The 23,610-nt window shown below is 40.9% G+C and overlaps 1 protein-coding gene across 1 annotated transcript in view; it reads right to left on the reverse strand.

Moving 5' to 3' along the window:
• LOC126195578 (nuclear receptor subfamily 2 group F member 6-like) overlaps positions 1–23,610 on the reverse strand; it is a 145,099-nt gene that overhangs the window by 114,705 nt on the left and 6,784 nt on the right. Inside the window, exons 2-3 of the mRNA XM_049934203.1 lie at positions 22,803–22,918; positions 10,871–10,881 (exon numbers count right to left, since the gene is read on the reverse strand). Of these exons, the coding sequence (XP_049790160.1) occupies positions 10,871–10,881; positions 22,803–22,918 (127 nt within the window). The remainder of the gene's footprint in view (positions 1–10,870; positions 10,882–22,802; positions 22,919–23,610) is intronic.

Consider the following 23,610-nt stretch of genomic DNA (forward strand, 5'->3'; position numbering starts at 1 on the left):
GGGAATGGAACCCGGGACTCCGTGATCACGGGTCAACGACGCTAACCAAAAGACCGCTAGCTATTGAAGCTTAACACTGTTTTTGTTAAGATACGTGATGGCGAAGTGCTAAAATAAAATGCGGACTTTCCAAAATTATTAAATAACTTTAAAGTGACGAAGAAAAAAAATAGTTTGTAATTTGGTCCAGATCAAATTTTGTAACATTTGTACGTTCATTAATGTCAGCTGCCCTCACGTTCCTGTCTGCTACCGGACGCTGCGCTCACATGTCATAGTCAAATGCTGCCTCACTGAAAGTCTCTCACGTTCTACATGTAAAGGCACGACGTTTCTCTCTCTGTCGTAAGCCTGTAAATGACGCCGTCGTTGCGAGACTTCAAGCTTTAAGGATTGCGTAAGTTCTGTATTCATTACGTTGAATCGTGGTATATGAAACATACCAAACAATAAAAGCATATTCACAAACATTAAATAAAGTTCAAAAGTCAAAGATTAAATTGCTTTTTCAAAGAGTAATTATTGTTCCATATTTCGCCTCCTGTTCTTCAGATGGAGAGCTGCATCAAACCAGTCTCTGGACTGAAGACCACAACAACAACATTCTTCAGATCAATAAATGTCTTGGACTAAACATTTTTTAAAGTAGCTCATGTTTTTCATCAGCGTTCAAGCTGTGTCCACACCAGATTTCATCAAAACTTGTTCAGTGGTTTAGTTGTAAAAGCGTAACAGACAGAGCTACTTTCGCATTTATAATATTATGGATGATGGTTATAAATTCCTGATGATAAATGGGGCTGTTCTCGTTATCAGATTTTCTCGGCGTAATTGGTTATTGGTGAGCTTCCGGATGTGCAGCCGTGTCGTTGATTCTGTAGCGACGCTGCCGCGCGCTAATTCAAGCTCGCCGGTGTGTGTGTGTGTGTGGTGTGTGCGCGTGTGTCAGTGCAGTGCTGTGCGGTCGTAATTGCTGTACACGACGTCTGTGTAGTTCCGCGCCCAACCTCTAGAGGCGCTGTGTTTTCTAGCTTTTATATACGCTCTGTTTATTATTATTATTCCTTGTTTTTTGAGTTAAGTAGTAGTTCCGTGCCTCCTGGCTTGTGTGGACGAGTACTGTTTTCTCTCTAATAAATACGGAAGTTTTCCCAGGATTAAGGATCCTTCTGTAGAGGCCGGAAGCAAATTTTGTAACTCCGATCGGTCCATGCATGCCGGGCGTCGTCAGATACGAGCTCGCAATTAAGTTATGGTTGCTCAACTGAAGGTCTTTATTCATCTGAATCACGTTAAGCAAAGGTCGGGCAGCCACCAGTTTAGCTGAACCCGTCAATTCTATTGCTCTGCGAGATATTTCGTCGACTGACCCAGTCTTCTTCTTCCGGTACTGCAAATTGTGTTATTTTACGTACTCGCTGCCTGGACTCCAACTAGTTTCGGAGGACCTTAAGAAGACGGCTGGAAGTCGAAATATTGTGCAAAAAAATTGAACCAACAAATCAACTGACAATGTTATACGTATTGTTACAACTTTGTTTTCATTATTTTACGTATCATTACATATGTATGTACTTTCAGTAATGTTATTTCCTTTGCAATACAGATAAACTGAAGATGGGTCAATACGAACTGAAACCGGTTGATGAATAATAAACATGCACTGAAATTCCTCAGAGAAGAGATTACTGTTTATCGAAGAGCTTTATTTCTGTCATTAAGCTGTGCGATATTTCACTCTGTGTTCAGAACCCACCGAATAACCTGAGATCTTCGAACGTTATTCTATTTATCTTGCACAAAATATACCTGGAAAAAATTTCAGCCGTTGCAGTCTTGGTCCTGCAGAAATTGTAAAGAAAATTTCTGAAAACTAACAAACGATAAAATCGTAATTTACGATCCGTTTTGCAACTGTTACTATTGTCTTTCGTGTTATTTCAACTCGTCAGCACTGCTTCTCTATTACCAAGATAAGGCAATAAATATTTGAGAAAAAATAAGACCACGTAAAGCTTCGACCAATATGGAACTTTACACAGCATGCTGAGCCTCACAGAAAGTTTTATACTCACTCTTTGCTCTACCATCTTGTCAACGTTTACAGTGCCTCCTATTCTCAATCTTAAAACTAACGCGAACAGCACAGCAGATACACCGATTTTCATCAAATCAAGGCCCTCCCTGTACCACTCCGCCACACAACCGTCTCTGTAAACGCTTCCCTGAAAAACACGATTCTGGAACTTTCACCAAGTCACCGAACGGTCTCACGTATCGAGCTTCAAAAGGCAGCTAATGACCCAGCTCCAGCTAATGACCCACCTCCTAAAATAATGTTTTCTCATGGTTCCGAATGCATCATTAAACTCCCGCATAACAACTGCAAACTACATCTTGAACTATTTAAAAACTCTGCAAACCACAGTGCTCTCCCCCTACATTTCTGTTCCCCACACTTCTTTCAATTACCAGACTGACGATTCCTTGATGCCTCCTGAGCTATCCTGTCAAACGATCTCTTCTTTTAGTCAAGATGTGCAAATTTTCTTTCCCCTTTTCGAGTCACAGTCTGCACCTCAGTTATTCGACCTACCAATCTAATTTTCATTATTCTGTACCACAGCATTTCTAAAGCTTCTACTCTCTTCTTCTCTTTTTCATCGTTCACGTTTCATTTCCGTACAAAGCCACACACCCGATAAATAACTTCGGAAAAACATAACACTCAAATTAACATTCTATAACAAATTTCTCTTTTTCAGAATAACCCTTCTAGCTTTCCAATCTATATGTTACGCCCTCTCTATTTTGGCACCTCGGCATTGCCTGATTCTTTCGAGTACATCCCATTACTCTTCTTTTAGTTTAGTTGGTGTTCATCTTATAATCTCTTTTCAAGACAATATCCATTCTTTTCAACTGCTCTTCCAAGACGTCGGCCGTCTGAGAGAATTACAATGTCATCGGGAAACATCAAAGTTTTAATTTCTTCTTTCTGAACTTCTATTTGCTTTCTTAATTTCTTTACTTTACTTTACTCTATTGCTTTTCCAGTTTATTTATTTATTTAAAATGATCTGACCAGCGCTATCAGGCCCTCTCCTACATCGGACAAGAGTTTCACACATACAGCACCTTTTCGTACGTCTTAGTTACCTAGGAAATAACAATTTTAATGTGAGAAATAATATCAAAATGATTTGAGAGTCTATAGTGGCAATGTGAGTGGATAATACTGATTATGGAATAATAAAGTTAGTACCGACAGTACTTTCACTGCAGCTGCTACCACTAATAATGGTAATAGAAGTAATAATAATAATAATAATAATAATAATGCAATCAGAAGAAGAAGGAAATACAGTAATGGACTCAAACATCCCGGAGCAAACAAACAAAGAACACCACATATCAATTAAACAATCAGAGGAAAACAAAATCTTAAGACAGCCACCAGAACAAGCACAAATAGAACATGAAGTGACACATGTTAGATATAGAAGAAAAATTTCAGCTAACATATATAGAATACAAAGACACAAATACAGACATTAGACCATTCTTGCATAGACCACCAAATAACCTACAAGTCGAAACAACAATAACAACTATCAACACAATCACACACAATAAAATAAATGAAAATACAACTATGGAAGAGTTACAACTACTGGTTTATATAGGAGCATTCGCTACACTAAATATACACACTAGGCAGAGATCAGAACAAACCAACTCACAGAAGAAACCCACAAAGCCAGTATGGCAACATAGGCTACAGCTCAGAATAGAAAAACTGAGAAAAGACATCGGACAGCTAACACAATTTATAAGAAATGAAACATCAGACAAAAAACGAAAAGGGTTAGGTAAAATCTCACAACAAGAAGCGATAGAGCAATTAGATGAAAAGAAGCAGAAATTACAAGCATTGGCCAAACGATTTAGAAGATAAAAAAAAGTGAAAATAGAAGGAAACAAAACCAAACATTCAACACAAACCAAAAGAAATTTTATCAGACAATAGATAACACACACATTAAAATAGACAACCCACCAAACATAACAGACATGGAACACTTCTGGAGCAACATATGGTCAAACCCGGTACAACATAACAGGCATGCACGGTGAATACAATCAGAAACAGACACATACAAGATGATACCACAAATGCCTGAAGTGATAATTTTGCAACATGAAGTCACCCAAGCAATTAATTCTATGCACAATTGGAAAGCCCCTGGAAATGATAAAATAGCAAATTTCTGGCTAAAGAAGTTCACCTCAACACATTCACATCGAACTAAATTATTTACCAGTTACATTGCAGACCCATACACATTCCCTGATACACTTACACATGGAATAACTTATCTGAAACCTAAAGATCAAGCAGACACAGCAAACCCAGCTAAATATCACCGCATTACATGCCTACCAACAATATACAAAATATTAACTTCAGTCATTACACAGAAATTAATGACACATACAACACAGAAAAAAATTATAAATGAAGAACAAAACGTCTGTTGCAAAGGAGCACGAGGATGTAAAGAGCAACTGATAATAGATGCAGAGGTGACATATCAAGCTAAAACTAAACAAAGGTCGCTACACTACGCATAAATTGATTACCAAAAAGCTTTTGATAGTGTACCCCAGTCATGGTTACTACAAATATTGGAAATATACAAAGTAGATCCTAAATTGATACAGTTCCTAAACATAGTAATGAAAAATTGGAAAACCACACTTCATATCCAAACAAATTCAAATAATATCACATCACAGCCAATACAGATTAAGCGTCGAATATACCAAGGAGACTCTTTAAGTCCTTTCTGGTTCTGCGTTGCTCTGAACCCACTATCCAACATGCTAAATAATACAAATTATGGATACAATATTACTGGAACATACCCACACAAAATCACACATTTGCTACACATGGATGATCTAAAACTACTGGCAGCAACAACTCAACCAATTACTAAAGATAACAGAAGTATTCAGCAATGATATAAATATGGCTTTTGGAACAGACAAATGTAAGAAAAATAGCATTGTCAAGGGAAACCACACTAAACAAGAAGATTACGTATTGGATAACCACAGCGACTGCATAGAAGCGATGGAAAAAACAGATGCCTATAAATGTCTAGGATACAGACAAAAAATAGGAATAGATAATACAAATATTAAAGAAGAACTAAAAGAAAAATATAGACAAAGACTAACAAAAATACTGAAAACAGAATTGATAGCAAGAAACAAGACAAAAGCTATAAATACTTATGCTATACCAATATTGACCTACTCATTTGGAGTAGTGAAATGGAGTAACACAGACCTAGAAGCACTCAATACACTTACACGATCACAATGCCACAAATATAGAATACATCACATACATTCAGCAACTGAAAGATTCACATTAAGCAGAAAGGAAGGAGGAAGGGGATTTATCGACATAAAAAACCTACATTATGTACAGGTAGACAATTTAAGAAAATTCTTTATAGAACGAGCAGAAACAAGCAAAATACACAAAGCAATTACTCATATAAATACATCAGCTACACCATTGCAATTTCATAACCACTTCTACAACCATTTAGATCACGTAACGCCGGCCGAAGTGGCCGCGCGGTTCTGGCGCTGCAGTCTGGAACCGCGAGACCGCTACGGTCGCAGGTTCGAATCCTGCCTCGGGCATGGATGTGTGCGATGTCCTTAGGTTAGTTAGGTTTAACTAGTTCTAAGTTCTAGGGGACTAATGACCTCAGCAGTTGAGTCCCATAGTGCTCAGAGCCATTTGAACCATTTTGAAGATCACGTAACATCAACAGATACGAAGAAAGTAAATTGGAAAAAGAAACACTACATGGCAAGCACCTGTATCATCTAACACAGCCACACATCGATCAAGATGCATCCAACACATGGCTAAGAAGAGGCAATATATACAGTGAGACTTAGGGATTCATGACTGCAATACAGGATCAAACAATAAACTCCAGATATTACAGCAAGCATATTATTAAAGATCCCAATACCACTACAGATAAATGCAGACTTTGCAAACAACAAATAGAAACAGTAGATCACATCACAAGCGGATGTACAATACTAGCACATACAGAATAACTCAGAGGACATGACAATGTTGCAAAAATAATACATCAACAACTTGCCATACAACATAAATTAATGAAACAACACGTTCCCACATACAAGTATGCACCACAAAATGTACTGGAGAATGATGAATACAAATTATACTGGAACAGAACCATTATAATAGATAAAACAACACCACATAACAAACCTGACATCATACTCACCAATAAAAAGAAGAAATTAACACAACCAATCGAAATATCCATACCTAATACAACAAATATACAGAAGAAAACAGGAGAAAAAATTGAAAAATCCGTCAAACTGGCTGAGGAAGTCAAAGACATGTGGCACCAGGATAAAGTTGACATCATACCAATTATACTATCAACTACAGGAGTCATACCACACAATATGCACCAGTACATCAACGCAATGCAGCTACATCCAAACGTATATATACAACTACAGAAATCTGTAATCATTGATACCTGTTCAATTACCCGAAAGTTCCTAAATGGAATGTAACATATACCATAAAGTTAAAAGGAAGTCACGCTTGATCAAGGTCCGCGTCACTTTCCATTTTTAACCAGACATAACGTCTGAGAAAGGAAAGAAATAATAATAATAATGACAAAAATAACAATATTGATAGTGACAGATGTAAGAAGAATTTATGAGTATACGAAATAGATGTTTTCTGACTTAGCGAGTTCTCGGGAAAGGAAATTTAAGGAGACTGCGCCATCTAAGAATACTGGCAAATGAGGAAGATTTGCTTGGAAAGAAAGATGTACGAGGCCAATAAGTGCGAGTAGGGACGATGTTGGTCATTATTGTTGCTTCAGTTGATATGTCATTAATTGTTTTCTGAAGCTGGAGGTGTTATTCAGTTCTCTATGTAATGCGGGACCTTACTGCAGAGTCGGACTTCTGCTACTGAAATGGATTTCAAGAAAGTTGCTGAACGATGGTGTAGGACAGAAAGGATTTTGGTCTGATGAGAACGAGTGTTTCTGTCATGTTGTTTACACAAGAGCGGTACGGTCGAGGAGAGAAATGGGGGACGGTGACGTTGATAAGACAGTAGAGAAGACAGAGGGTACGGATGGTATGATGGTGAGATATGATGAGAGTAACATCACACCTATAACGAACACAGGCATTGCAGGAAATGACTAGTAGCCGTACAGGCTACCCTCCGCCACTCACCATATAGTGGCTTGCGGAATATGTACGTAGATGTAAATGTAGATTAATAACCAGTTCCAGGAGCAGCGAGATTTCCTGAGAAAGACCTTGCAAGATAACATCGCTGTAGTCATAATTGGAAGTGTTCGTACAATTTCTTTTTTCAAGCCAAAAGGAAAGAGCTTTTCATATTTTTGTACGGCGCAGAGAGATGCTGATGTCTCCTTACACCTGAAGTTACGAGCTCAGTCCAATTTAGATTTTCATTATTATTACTCCTAGACTCTTTGCCGAGGGAGGTAAATGCAGTAACTTCAGGGATAAGCTACAGCCCTATCTACTCTCTTCTGAATTCTGCTTCCTTTTCTTGTCCTTCGACACTTACAATATCAGTCTGGTCTCTGTACAAGCTATAAATAACCTTTCGCTCTCTATATTTTATTGCTGAATCCCTGCTACCTTCAGAGTTTAAAGAGTGTATTTTAATCCAGTGTTTCTCAATCACCGTGTTGCAACACATTAGTGTGTTGCGAATACATGTCAGATGTGTCGCGAGATTCTTCATGTCTTCTAATCTTTCTCAGGTGAAACATCTAGAAAATAAAAAAAATTCAAAATGATGGAGAGCAGCAATTACTCCCGTCCTTAATGGCTCTATTAAACCAAATCCCGATTTCGGCTAGTAACTAGCTCTTATCAGTGCAGTATTTCAGAGTTTTAATACATGCCGTAGTACGTCAACCCCTGTTGTTAGAGCTCCTGTCAGTTCATTCAAGTGTCTTGAATGAACTCATAAAACATCGAACTCTACATATTTTTTGATGGTTCCAGTGGTCCGTGGCTAAAATTCATTTATCAAAACTTTGCAATATGGAGGTTCGGATTTTGCCTTCTTGATGAATGAACACAAATTGTTGGTGTTCTTAATTTATTTCGCTATTTTTCTCGGATACAAACACATTCGAAATCACATCTTTCGTCACATAATAAATCTTTGATTCACACAGCTCTCCAAAATAGATTAATATCTTTATCAGTCACAACAGGCACAGTACCTACGCCAGAAGTTCACAGAACAGATTCTAAATAAGACTTAACCGAGATACCTTTCAACACAGACTGCCTCTCATGGCATCAACTTACGACCAAAGATCATAATACACCACAGATAATTTTCAAGGAAGTTACATTGTTCTACAGAGTGAAATTAATTTTGTACATTAAAAAAGAGGAAATTCATGCATTACTGTAAAACAGGATTTGTGTTAACATTACTAATTATATTTATCCGATTCTGTTTAAGTTAGATGTAAAAATGCCTGTAACACTAGCTACTAAACCTAAAGCAGACATAATACATAAAGACCTAACATTGAAAAGAGGTGACAAAACCAAAGCGAAACCGATATAAGTACCAACAATGTATATTTAGGCAACATATCGCACAAAATAAACAAATTGTTAAAGAATACGAAAATACAACATTTCGAACTAATAACAAGTTACAAACAAAGCATAGATCAGTAAAAAACGACGTCCCAATCTTTTCTAATCCATGTGTACACAAAATGTCCTGTGATGACTACAACAGTTTTTCACGTTGGTCAAACAGGACAAGTTTTAGCGTAAGATTTAAAGAACACATGGGAGACTACGAAAGCAGTAAGAAATAAAAACCACAAATTGAACACAATCGAAAATACTTTGAAGATTCAACATAGGATATCAAAAGGTGATATTTTGGAAGAGCTAGAAGTTTATACACACACAAACAGATATCCGAATGGCATCCTAAACGAGCAAATGGATCTCAAACACAAAAATTATCTGGAAAACTTTATTAACACAAAAAAGCAATGAATGCAACACGATAGACCAAAACAATAGACAACATTAAAATTCGCACATCTACATAACGCAAACTGTCTTTGGCAAATAATATCTCTGACAGCTTAAGATACAATTTACTTGTAAACGTAATGCATCGGTGGAACGACTGTCATTTGGCAACTAACAAAAGAAATTCACGAAATTCCCATACAAGGTAAAAATGTGAGCAATATTAACAACCCAATAAATAAAAGAAATTACTTCCCAGTATGTTTTATGGACGTCACTCCACCTAGATGTAAGTATAATATAAGATAAAAATCTCAGAATACTGTTACATAGTTGTAGAATAAAATGCTTTCTAAATGTAATGCCGGCAGGAACATTTGGCTCTGACCACTATGGGACTTAACTGCTGAGGTCATCAGTCCCCTAGAACTTAGAACTACTTAAACCTAACTAACCTAAGGACATCACACACATCCATGCCCGAGGCAGGATTCGAACCTGCGACAGTAGCTGTCGCGCGGTTCCACACTGTAGCGCCTAGAACCGCTCGGCCACTCCAGCCGGCTAGGAACATTTGAAAATGGCACAAAAGCCGAAACATTGTTTTCGTATACCTGTGTAAAAACAGAAAGAAATAAATTATTTGTAGCTAATTTTGTAAAAGTATAAAGAAGATATCATATTATGACTCATTGAACTGTTAATAATTTATGAGTACCATTAATTCATAAATTTTTGTAAGTGTAAAACTCCAAGCCTCTAATCGTACGTAAGAGAGGGCTTGAAGGCTGTAACATGACTATTGTAAATAAAAAATGAACTGTAAGCCGAGATCTAGCGGGTTGTGCTTCAGTTTTTGACTGACATTTGTGTTAAATGACGCTCACATCAGATAGCATTTACAGTATTCCTCAGGGCAGGAACGCAACAGAAAAATGCGACCAGAGAAGATGAGTGCGCCAGGGTGTAGTTCCCGGCATACACGGGAAATCTCTCCGCTGCCAGATGCTGCCCCCCTCTTGCTCGATCCCCATCCGCCAATACACGCAGCCGCAAAGTGTTCCGTGGGAATCCGGGACTGCGCCGCAAAGCAACAGGCCCGCATGCATCTCCTCACACAGGCACATTCATCTGCCCTAACTTACTTGTCGGCTAACTGGGACTCTGTGTCACAATACATAGCGCCGTCTGAATAGCACAATATTCTCTCTTTTTCGGTACGGTCGCATACTGTACGAGATGGTTACTACGAGCAACCACTAGTGAAGACTGCTCCGTGTGACTATCAATCCAGATGAAAATTACTAGGTCTACAACTTTGCTTCAGCCGTTTTTTCTCGAAGTTCGGGGCTTTATTGTGAAAAACTTCCAAAAAATTATGATTCATAGTTTTGCCCATCGCTGGCCACTACATTCTCCCATCATTCGGATAGCATATAATCCCGTGGCGGAAGAACTGGGCGTCTTTAGTGGGGCTCCATGAATCGATTCAATTTTGCACTGGAAAGTGCTAGTCAGCCAGACTGTATGTTAGTGATCGAAAAAGGTGGTAGTCAGAGAGAGCAACGTATGGAGAATACGGCTGGAGGGACAGGACTTCTCATTTCAACTTTTCCATGTATATTTTGACGGGTTTTGCAACATGGGGTCGAGCACTGACCTGCTGCAAAATTACCTTTACGTGTCTACCACTGTATTGTGGCCGTTTGTGTTTCAGTGCTGGGCTCGAACGCATCAATTGCTTTCGATAATGATGTCCTGTGACTGTCTTCGTCTGTGTCAGTAGCTACGAAAACGTTCTGTCTTCCCCCGCCATTCCGGTCTTCGATATCAAAATCAAAGTTCTTAAGGCGTTGTTTTCCATTCTCTGCACGTTCTTCCACTAATAGTTCCCTCACCATTGGTCTTACCCAGCGTTTTAAGAGCCGCAGCCGCAGATTTCTTCATGTTAAAGCAGAAAATTATAACTGCCCACAAATGGCGAGAAATGGGTACGTAAGCTGAAGTACTTAATCGAGAATAACCTTATGATGCAATCACAAATCGACTAATATTTTTATGGCATTATGTTGACAGATACCTAAGCTTATTGAATTACACCTACGACCAGCCACCTGAACCCCACTTGCCACTACTGCCATCTATTGCAAAACGGCGGAAGCAAAGTTGTAGGCCTAATACTGCCACGGCAATGTAAATATCAGGAAATACGTTATAAGAGAAGACACAGTCTTCAACGCTTGTAAAACCAAATTTATTACGATAAGTGGCATTTAAAAAAGTAACTGTCAACTTGAAATTACAAGGAGTTTTTTTTCCTGGAACGGGATCCAGGAGTTCAATTCCCTATTAACTAACCACAAAGGATCTTAAATATGGCTGCGCGGAGTGGCCGCGCGGTTAGAGGCGCCATATCACTGACTGCGCGGCCCATTCCGCCGGAGGTTCGAGTCCTCCCTCGGGCATGGGTGTGTGTGTTGTTCTTAGCATAGGTTAGTTGAAGTTAGTTTAAGTAGTGTGTAAGCCTAGGGACCGATGACCTCTGCAGTTTGGTCTCTTAAGAACTCACACAGATTTGAACATTTTCTTAAATATGGTTTTAATCACAAATAAGAAATCGTGTGCAATTTTAAACTTGCAATAATATGACCTAAAGTTTTGGGCCGGCCGCCGTGGTCTCGCGGTTCTAGGCGCGCAGTCCGGAACCGTGGGACTGCTACGGTCGCAGGTTCGAATCCTGCCTCGGGCATGGATGTGTGTGATGTCCTTAGGTTAGTTAGGTTTAAGTAGTTCTAAGTTCTAGGGGACTGATAACCACAGCAGTTGAGTCCCATAGTGCTCAGAGCTATTTGAACCATTTTGAACCTAAAGTTTTGTGTTGGACGAGAAATGAAACCCAGCAGCTAATTGAACTGTTATCTGAGTACAGTCAAATGTTAGGTATCGAAATTCTTCTCCAGTAGCGAGAGGACTGAAACTGAAATGACCAATCGAAAAGGTTTTGCATTACTGGGATTCGACCCCGGCCCCTATGATTGTTATTTTCTAGCCATGTAGCGATGTTAAATATTGGTTCCTTTCACCAGTAGCGGGATGTGCACATATCTGAACTGGAAATAAATTGGCAATCGATTTGACTGACCTGACTGCGAGTCGAACTCTGCACGTATCATAGTTGTTGGCTACACACGAAGAGAGGTTTAGCTATGGAATTCTTTTTCGTTAGCAACTAGTAGTGGCACGTTTGAACTGGGAGTTAAAACCGGCACCAGTCCCTGTTGTTGACAACGCATGGAAAGGCGATATAAATCTCAACTACTTTCACCTGTTGTTTGGTGAGGGCATGCTACAACCTGAAATAACAAGATGACGATTTTTGTGTCGTGCCAAGATTAGAATCCAGACATGCGCCTTTTGAAGAGACTTTGAGGAGTTCGAATCTTGACGATGGAACTGTATCGTTCGGAAGGGGTCAATTCCGGCGAAAGGGGAGATCTGTTTAAAGTTCAGTCAAGTGTCAGTATTTTCAACATCTTAAGTTGAAATATAATGAGAAACACGTGCTCTGCGATCTTACATTACAGCAAATTAATTAATAAAATAAAATTTCTGATGTAAGAAAGCTTGCCGGTGATAGAGTTTCTATTTGCGGCGAAGTCTGCTTCTGTCGTGGTCCATCTGACTCCCCTGAAGTAGATAACGAGGGGACATTATGTTTAATATGGTGTAGGAATCATGGTGTAACCATAAAGTTGTTCAGCTGACGTTACCAGAGATGAAGAGGGTCTGTTCGTACTTATTGAAAATGGTTGCCTGAAGCGTGAATGGAACCCAGTTCTTAAGCGCACAAAGCTAGAATCATTCCAACAGACCACCGAACTACACATTGGGTTCGTTCCTGATTTTGCAGTAACAGGTAATGCTGGATGAGAATCCTGATTCCCTGGGGGCTGATTATAGCCTGTTCAAAACAATTATTTCCTTGTTTGTTCACGTCAAAGTTCACCAGCAGCCACGGCTACCCAATGCATAATTTCGCCTTGCTTTTGTAACCGCTGAAAAACAGCAAGCCGCAGTAACTGGCTGCGAGGTAGGATATGGAAATTTCTGCTGGAAGCATTGCTTTGCACTTGAACTTATGTGCTGTTGTATGTATTTATGGTCCAGTGGTAAATCTGCCACAGAGGAAATGCAAAGGCCAGGCTGCTAAGGAGACTGCCTACACTACGCTTGTCCGTCCTCTTTTAGAATACTGCTGCGCGGTGTGGGGTCCTTACCAGACAGGACTGATGGAGTACATAGAAAAAGATCAAAGAAGGGCAGTGCGTTTTGTATTATCGCAAAATAGGGGAGAGGATGTCACTGAAATGATACAGGATTTTAAAACAAAGGCGTCTTCCGTTGCGGCGGAATCTTCTCACGAAATTCCAATCACCAACTTTCTCCTTCGAATGCAAAAATATTTTGTTGACACCTACCTACATAGGGTGAAACGATCGCCATGATAAAATAAGGGAAATCAGAGCTCGTACGGGAAGATGTAGGTGTTCGTTCTTTCCGCGCGCTATACAAGATTGGAATAATAGAGAATTGTGAAGGTGGTTCGATGAACCCTCTGCTAGGCACTTAAATTTTATTTACAGAGTATCCATGTAGATGTAGATATTATGCAGTCTTCTCCTCAATTCTGAAAGCTATATTTCGTCTCATATAATTGCATAGGCAGGGGCATAGTGACCTTTTCTCATACAGCATATTACGTGAAGAATATAGATGTTTATAATCGAGCACGGAATAATTCGTCCGAAAAGAGTAGGTTGGCGCTTAAGTTCGTGGAAGTTATGGTAGGTGTTTTGTCACGTAGGTTGCTGTTAGTGTATTTACAATTGTCATTTTTTGTTTGAGGTTCTAAATTGCTCTTTCGGTGACTTATTGAATGTTGCACATTTGAAGGTTATAGGTACTGTTATTTAAGCGAACGAAAATGGAGCGTGAAAGGGGGAAAAAGTCTAACATGTGTCACATTTTGCTCTCTATGGATTTAATAGAGAGTTGCTAGCAGTTGAGATAGCTGAAAAAATTTCTGCCTTGTGCTTCACGTCCAAAAATAATTTTCTCGTTTGAAGTATGATCGTTTGAGGCGAATAATTATTTGTTTCACTGAAGAAGATCAGTGGGCTTTGATGAACGACTTATTACGTTTTATCAGTATGGTTCACCGAATTACTGGCAAATGTGATGAACTGCGAGCATTTAACCTTCATGAGACACTTTCATTCAGTAGCCAATGTTGGAGAGTAAAGAAAGAAAGGAAGCTCATGGTTAAATATCGCATCGACTACGAGATCGTTAGCGATGTAATAGAAGCTACTTTTGGGAAAGATGGGGAAGGAAATCGAGTGTGTCGTTGCCAAGGGAAGACCTCAGCATTTTCCCTAATGCATTTCAGGAAATAACGGGAAACCTAATCAGGATGGTCAGACCGGGATTTGAACGACAGTGTGATAACTTCAAAACAGAAAACAATGGTTGGTCCTGACAGTAAGTATCTTAAGAAAATCAGAGCGTGACTCCTTAAAATATAACGTTATGCATCTGGTGGCACATATTCGGCGTTTTGTAATAAGAACTGCACCCTACGGGTGTGTCCATATCAGTTGCCATCTGTCACCAACAATTGAGATGGCTTCCAGTCGCAAAAAAAAGAAAAAAATGACTAAGAAACCAGCATTATACGTTCTCCTGTACAAGAACGAATACCTGCACTATACTGAGTTCACAAACGATCCTATCCAAGAGCCTGGCTGGAAAGCAACCCCCACCACACTAGTTCTTCTGATCTAGCGCAGTCAAACATTTACCTTTCTTACTCCTTCTTTGCGGATGAGAATACTCTCTAAACTTGAATTGGCGACAGCTTTATCTCTGAACCAGTAGCTTTCTACAGGCATAGAATAAAATAAAAAAATAATGAAAATAAAAAAAAACTGGATGAGAATCATCAGACTGTTTTCGTTAATGTGAGAGAATATGTCGTTAGCGATTGATTTCGCTATTATATTTTTGTGTTACAGTCAGTAAACTAAGGAGAAACCCTACTGATTTTCGACCTGGAAGCTTGCAGCTCAGTTAGATAAGAAGTGCTAAGCAGACAAGTTGTCTAGGTCTCCAGCGATATTGCCAGCAAGAGCTAATGTATCTTTCTCTTTATAAATCAGCTGCGTTATCACTTAGCTAATGAGTCGATACTGCCTACAGGATGCTCTCATTACCGCAGTGATTGATAACACAGATAATCGGCAATGTAAAACATAAAATTGTTTATAACTTCTGTGTGCTATAACTGTGGTGTCACCGCTAGACACCACACTTGCTAGGTGGTAGCTTAAATCGGCCGCGGTCCATTAGTACATGTCGGACCCGCGTGTCGCCACTGTCAGGATCGCAGACCGAGCGCCACCACAAGGCAGGTCTCGAGAGACGGACTAGCACTCGCCCCAGTTGTACGACGACGTTGCTAGCGACTACACTGACGAAGCCTTTCTCTCCTTTGCCGAGAGACAGTTAGAATAGCCTTCAGCTAAGTTAATGGCTACGACCTAGCAAGGCGCCATTAACCATTTGTAACGTTGCATGTACCTCAAGATAGAGTCTCACTTGTATCATCCAGAATGCTGTATACCAAAGGACGATATAAAAGTTAAGTGTTCTAGTAGCTACGTTCTTTTCTTTATCACATTCATCACGTATCCTGTTCCAGACTTAACGCCAGACGGCGTGAGTTGACGCGTGCCCTTTCGGCTACTTCACTGTGGACTGGCTGCCTTAACAGTCCACTACAATAACCTTACTGGAATCAAATAATAAATTTAATAACCGAATGTTACGTCTTAAATGTAAATCATTCAGATTATTTGGCGTGAGAAGAAAATATCAAGTGAACTTAGCTCAACGACTCTGAACCACTCTAGCAAGTAAGGCGACGGTCAAACAATTGCCGATTCGCTGGCCGTGGTGACCGAGCGGTTCTAGGCGCTACAGTCTGAAACCGCGCGACCGCTACGATCGCAGGTTCGAATCCTGCCTCGGGCATGGATGTGTGTGATGTCATTAGGTTAGTTAGGTTTAAGTAGTTCTAAGTTATCGGGGACTGATGACCTCAGATGTTAAGTCCCATAGTGCTCAGAGCCATTTGAACAGTTGCCGGTTCTCCATAAGACTACCTACAAGAAGAACATGCTTGGCCGGCCGGAGTGGCCGAGCGGTTCTAGGCGCTACAGTCTGGAACCACGCGACCGCTACGGTCGCAGGTTCGAATCCTGCCTCGGGTATGGATGTGCGTGATGTCCTTAGGTTAGTTAGGTTTAAGTAGTTCTAAGTTCTAGGGGACTGATGATCTCAGAAGTTAAGTCCCATAGTGCTCAGAGCCAAGAACATGTTTGCTCATCCGACGTGCTGAGCTGGCTACCACTTGGAAAGTTCTCATTTCAAAGGTGCAGCGGCTCCGGGTGCCACCGTATTGATTGGGAGCCGAAATACCTAAAATATAGTGCAATCTGTTTTATTTGCATTTCTGTAACTAAACTGAAGCGCCAAAAAACTGGTATAGGCATGCATATTCAAATACAGAGATATGTAAACAGGCAGAATACGGCGCTGCGGTCGGCAAAACCTATATAACACGTGTCTGGCGCAGTTGTTAGATCGGTTACTTCCGCTAAAATGGCAGGTTATCAAGATTTAAGTGAGTTTGAACGTGATGTTACAGTCAGCGCACGAGCGATGGGACACAGCATCTCCCAGGTAGCGATGAAGTGGGGATTTACCCGTACGACTATTTCACGAGTGTACCGTGAATATCAGAAATCTAGTAAAACATCAAATCTCCGACATCGTTGCGGTCTGAAAAAAATCCTGCAAGAACGGGACTAACGACGACTGAAGAGAATCGTTCAACGTTACGGAAGTGCAACCCTTTCGCAGACTGCTGTAAAATTCATGTTGGACCATCAGCAAGCGTCAGCGTGTGAAGCATTCAACGAAACATCATCGGTAAGGGCTTTCGTGTACCCTTGATGACTGCACAAGCTTTACGTCTCGCCTTGGCCCGTCAACACCGAAATTGGACTCTTGATGATTAACATATTGCCTGGTCGGACGAGTCTCGTTTCAAATTGTATCGAGCGGATTGACGTGGTCGGGTATGGAGATAACCTCATGAATCCAAGGACCCTGCTTGTCAACAGGTGTCTGTTCAAGCTGGTGGAGGCTCTGTAATGGCGTGGGGCGTGGTCAGTTGAAGTAATATGGGACCCCTGATACGTCTAGATACGACTCTGACAGGTGACACGTACGTAACCATCCTGCCTAATCACCTGCATCCATTCATGTCCATTGCGCATTCCGACGGGCTTGGGCAATTCCAGCAGGACAATGCGACACCTCACCACACCCCCACGCGTTGAGAATTGCTGCAGAGTGGCTACAGGAACACTCTTCTGAATGAACACTTCCGCTGGTCACGAAGCTCCCCAGACATGGGCAATGTTGAGCATATCTGGGATGCCTTGCAACGTGCTATTCAGAAGAGATCTCCACCCCCTCGTACTCTTACGGATTTACGGACAGCCCTGCACGATTCACGGTGTCAGTTCCCTCCAGCACTACTTCAGACATTAGTCGAGTCCATGCCACATCGTGTTGCGGCACTTTTGCATGCTCGCGGGGGCCTTGCACAATATTAGTACGTGTACCAGTATCTTTGGCTCTTCATTGTATGATCTGGGTTATAGGGTAGTTACGAATGACATCCATATGCACCAAATTCAACTCGAGCATCATAAATAAAGAGCAGAGGAATTATTTGGGCGAGCCACATTTTCACTGGCTGTAGTAGCTATTTTTGTTTATCCGTCTTATGCATACTGCAAACTAAAACCGTCATTCACCGAAAGGGATTCTATCTTTTAGGATCTCCAGATGCTGTTAACATTATGAGTATAACATTCGTTCTGACGTTATACACTTAAAAACAGTTTTGTTAAGAATTATTTCACTGGAACCACCTCTATCATATAATAACGCATTTGAAAATAGAACATAATATTGATTAGAGAATGCGAACATCCACAAATAAAATAAGCTAATGTTTGAAGTAGTGCTGGAGGGAACTGACACCGTGAATCCTGCGGAGCTCTCCATAAATCCGTGAGAGTATGAGGGGGTGGAGATCTCTTCTGAACATCACGTTGCAAGGCATCTCAGAAAAGCTGAAAATAACATATACACTACTGGCCATTAAAATTGCTACACCAAGAAGGAATGCAGATGATAAACGGGTATTCATTGGACAAATATATTATACTAGAACTGACATGTGATTACATTTTCACGCAATTTGGATGCATAGATCCTGAGAAATCAGTACCCAGAACAACCACCTCTGGCTGCAATAGCCGGCCGGAGTGACCGAGCGGTTAAAGGCGCTACAGTCTGGAACCGCACGACCGCTACGGTCGCAGGTTCGAATCCTGCCTCGGGCATGGATGTGTGTGATGTCCTTAGGTTAGTTAGGTTTAAGTAGTTCTAAGTTCTAGGGGACTTATGACCACAGCAGTTGAGTCCCATAGTGCTCAGAGCCATTTGAACCATTTTTTGGCTGCAATAACGGCCTTGGTACGCCTAGGCATTGAGTCAAACAGAGCTTGTATGGTGTGTACAGGTACAGCTGCCCATGCAGCTTCAACACGATACCACAGTCCATCAAGAGTAGTGACTGGCGTATTGTGACGAGCCAGTTGCTCGGCCACCATTGATCAGACGTTTTCAATGGGCGAGAGTCCTGGAGAATGTGCTGGCCAGGGCAGCAGTCGAACATTTTCGGTATCCAGAAAGGCCCGTACAGGACCTGCAACATGCGGTCGTGCATTATCCTGCTGAAATGTAGGATTTCGCATGGATCGAATGAAGGTAGAGATACGGGTCGTAACACATCTTAAATGTATCGTCCACTGTTCAAAGTGTCGTCAATGCGAACAAGAGGTGACCGAGACGTGTAACCAATGGCACCCCATACCATCACGCAGGGTGATACGCCAGTATGGCAATGTCGAATACACGCTTCCAATGTGCGTTCACCGCGATGTCGCCAAACACGGATGCGACCATCATGATGCTGTAAACAGAACCTGGATTCATCCAAAAAAAAATGACGTTTTGCTATTCGTGCACCCAGGTTCGTCGTTGAGTACACCATCGCAGGCGCTCCTATCTGTGATGCAGCGTCAAGGGTAACCGCAGCCATGATCTCCGAGCTGATAGTCCATGCTGCTGCAAATGTCGTCAAACTGTTCGTGTAGATGGTTGTTGTCTAGCAACCCACCGATTCCATATTCTGCTAACAGTCATTGGATCTCGACCAACGCGAGCAGCAATGTCGCGATACGATAAACCGCAATCGCGATACTCTACGATCCGACCTTTATCAAAGTCGGAAACGTGATGGTACGCATTCCTTCTCCTTACACGAGGCATCACAACAACGTTTCACCAGACAACGCCGGTCAACTGCTGTTTGTGTATGAGAAATCGGTTGGAAACTTTCCTCATGTCAGCACGTTGTAGGTGTCGCCACCGGCGCCAATCTTGTGTGAATGTTCTGAAAAGCTAATCATTTGCATATCACAGCATCTTTTCCTGTCGGTTAAATTTCGCGTCTGTAGCACATCATCTTCGTGGTGTAGCAATTTTAATGGCCAGTAGTGTAGTTTCAAAACAAAAAAGCAAAGAATGTAAGAAAATCTTACGCAGTGATCAAAACATATGACTTAAAAAGTCGTGAAGAAAAAGAAGCAAGCGACGAAGTACAAAGCTAGTTCGATAATGTTAAATGTTGCAGACTACAGAGGATCGACAAAAATACGAAAATACAAGAAATACAATAGATTACCACGCCCTGATACGATGTTGGAAAACGTTGATATTCAAAACACCTTCCAGTCATCTTGGAATGGATAAATACAGGTCCTACCCAGCTTTGGAGGAAATCCTGTACTATTCTTCCTGCAAAATAGTGGACAGTTCATGTAACAGTGTTGGACGTGGATTGCGATCACACACCCTTCTCTCAAAAGCAGATCACAAAGACTCGATAATATTGGGATGTGGTGACTGCCGTGGCGTGGGGACATGCAACAGTTCATCATCATTCTCACAAAACCAGGCTTGGACGGTGCAAATAAAGTGAACAGGGGTGCTGTCGTCCTGGAACACGGTATCACCCTTGGGGAGCTAACTTTATACTGTGGGCTGGATCTAATCAGCCAAAATAGTCACGTAATCCTTGGCAGTAGTACGACTTCGCAGCACCTGTGTTCCCTTTTTGATATAGTCGTTAGGCTATACAAACTGGTTACTACAAGAGATCGCTAGAGAAAATACATACATACATTAAATGTACATTTAATGTATATAGACACATGTTTGTGTATTATAAATTGTTCTCTGGAAGAGGACTGTGCTGGTTCGTTATGGATAGAATAGTTTTAAAATATTATATAAAATGTGTATTTTTATGGATTACTCTTCTGTAAAAATGCCAACAGGTTAGTCTCTACGTGTCAATTTGTAGTCTTCAGTTACTGGTGACCTACGATATCAATCATTCATTAAGCCTGGCAAGTCAGAAGTTAATAGATTGTTCGTCTTTAAATATTTTATGAAATATTTTATGAAATTTGTACGTATTTCATATATTACTTTTAATGCACTGCATAAAATATTTTATTACTTTTGTTTGTATTCCCTTAAGTGGCTTCTAACATATCTCGTATTTCCAAAAGTGAAAGTGAAATCACAATATTATTATCAGTACAATAATTTTCAAAGCATTTAAGAGAATCGAATTACACGTTATTTATTTGTCCAATTGTGTGAGGTAAAGCAAGACTTATATCTGTCGATATGTGAAAATCAGTGCCAAGTGAGAGCCAGGAAAAATCCATAAGCCAACATTACAATCGCGGTGTATAATGTCAATTTCGAGCAGGTGGGTTCTATTACACCTAATATTGCCCCATGAACCATGGAACTTACCGAGGCGGGATAGCTTGCATGCCTGATGGATACATACTGCTGTAGTGTAGGGGGGGGGGGGGGGGCATCCACAACCGAGGGGTATCCGTAAAGAGGCCGGATTATCGCAAGCTTCCCGAAGAAGGACAGTAGCCTTTCCGGTAGTTTCGGGGGCAACAGTCTGGATGACTGACTTACAGTATATAACCTTGTAACATTTTCCAACATGCCCTTATATGAACGCGTGATCTCTGTTCTTTCGGACATGTCCCCGTCAGTCAACATGCCCTTGCTGTGCTAGTACTGCAAAATATTGAAAGCAAGGGGCATTTACAGTTACTATTTCTTTCCCCGAGAACATGCAGCTCTACTGTGTGGTTAAACGATGATGGTGTCCTCTTGGATGAAATATTCTGGAAGTAAAACAGCCCCACACCCCCGTTCGTATCTCCGGGGGGAAGCTTTTCAGGAGAATGTCATCATGAGGAACACAACTGGCATTCTATGAATTGTAGCGTCGTATGTTAGACCTCTCAATCGGACAGTTAGTTTAGAAACTTTAAAAAGGAAGTGGATAGTTTGATATTAGATGTAGTAGTGCGGCGGCAGGAAGAATAGGATTTCTGGTCACGGCAGTAGTGGGGTTATCAACACAAAATCAAATAGGGGTAACACAGAGTAGGCTCTGTAATGAATAAGAAATTAGGCATGTGCCGTAACCTATTAAAAATACCACAGTGAAGGCATTATCAGAGCCAAGACGCACACCAACTATATTCCCAAACTTCGACGGATCGAACGAAGTTTTCCTTTTAGACTCCTTTTCATTTTGGAGAACAGAAGGAAATCATATGGGGCTAAAATACGACTGACTGGGATAGATGAGAACCCGATGTTATTTTGTTTATGACCAAAAGCAGCTCGACATCCAAGGCTGTGTGATAGAGAGAGTTTTCGTGGTGAAACAGAAAATCCTTCGATCTCCACAGTGCAGGCCGTTTCTTTTTTCTGCGGTACCTCATGCAGCTGCTTTAGCACTTGAAGTCAATAATTCGGATTAACTGTATAGTAATTAAAGGCACAAAGTCTTTAGTCTTGGTGATATAGCAAACTTCTACTGGCTCGTCTTACTTGAATTCTCGGCCGTATCCATAGTACAGTTTCGGGTCCCCTGTGCTGATTTTTTACAAAAAAAAACTGATATTAGCACTTTAGTCTTGCAAGTTAAAATAAGCCGAAAACATGAAACAGCGGTTTAGAGAACGAGCACTCACGCAAATTAATTGATTCCTACGCACGAGTGACGCCTTACCAATTTATTCAACACATTCTTTAGAAGAGCGACCTGGCACAATAACCTGTCATTACGGCTCCAAGAAGGTACTTCTTTTAGGTCCCGCGTCGTACCAATTCATAAAGACGTCATAGGACCTTGCTAAAGCTCCGTAACCTCAGTCGTAATGGTAGGCAGCAGGGTTAAAAATCGTATATCAAATGTTTCAGTAGGGCAGACTTAAAGTTTTTACAGATGTATAGCAACTGTTGAGAAGTTACTTTGAGTAGCTTACCGTCTTTCTTCATGTTAACTTGAAGGCACTTGTTGAAGCGGCATGCCTGGCATTGGTTGCGCCGGCTTACATCGACGACACATCTGCCCGCCTCTTTACAGACGTAGTCCAGGTTCCTGAAACATGGTAAACGTACCATTATGCTGGAGAAATATTTGTTTATTTTTAAGAAAATATCGTATGACTTCCATAAAGACCAGGCGATGCCTTGGAACATTGCTTGAATTTATGTAGTTAACAAGTAATCTTCGTAGAAAGTTAGTTAAACCACAAACGTGGAGTATTGCTAAAAGTAAACGATTCAGGTATCAGATTAGAAGGATCAAACAACTGCCAGATAGTGTTCCTGCTAAATCTGCTATGAACTGAAACAAAAGCTTCTAAAACTCACGACGTATGTAGAGAACCACATCTCAAAGGTTCCTGATGTTTGTTTTATTTACCGAGCAAACATTTTCTTACAATCAGGAGACATCTTTCAAATATCACCTATCACCGTCTCTAGCATTCTTAATGAGCTCAAATTGGCGATTTTGGCGACCAGGTTTTCAAACTTGTTTTGTATGCTTACGGATCGTTTCCAGACATGGGTTCCCTATCAAAACTTTATCTTCTCCCCACACTCAGTCCACCTCTGCCAGCTCCCACTCTTTGTTCATTTCCTCCTGCCCTTCGTCTCCTCCTCTCTCCTCTCTGTGTCAGTCCGCTCCTCGATCCGGTCTCTGTCAATCTGCTCCTTCCACCTCTGTCCGCTTCCTCCTCCTCCCTCTAATTTCATCGCCACCCCTTTTCTTTCTGTGCCAACCTC

This window comes from Schistocerca nitens, chromosome 7, assembly GCF_023898315.1.
Source record: "Schistocerca nitens isolate TAMUIC-IGC-003100 chromosome 7, iqSchNite1.1, whole genome shotgun sequence".
NCBI classification, from domain to species: Eukaryota; Metazoa; Arthropoda; class Insecta; order Orthoptera; family Acrididae; genus Schistocerca; species Schistocerca nitens.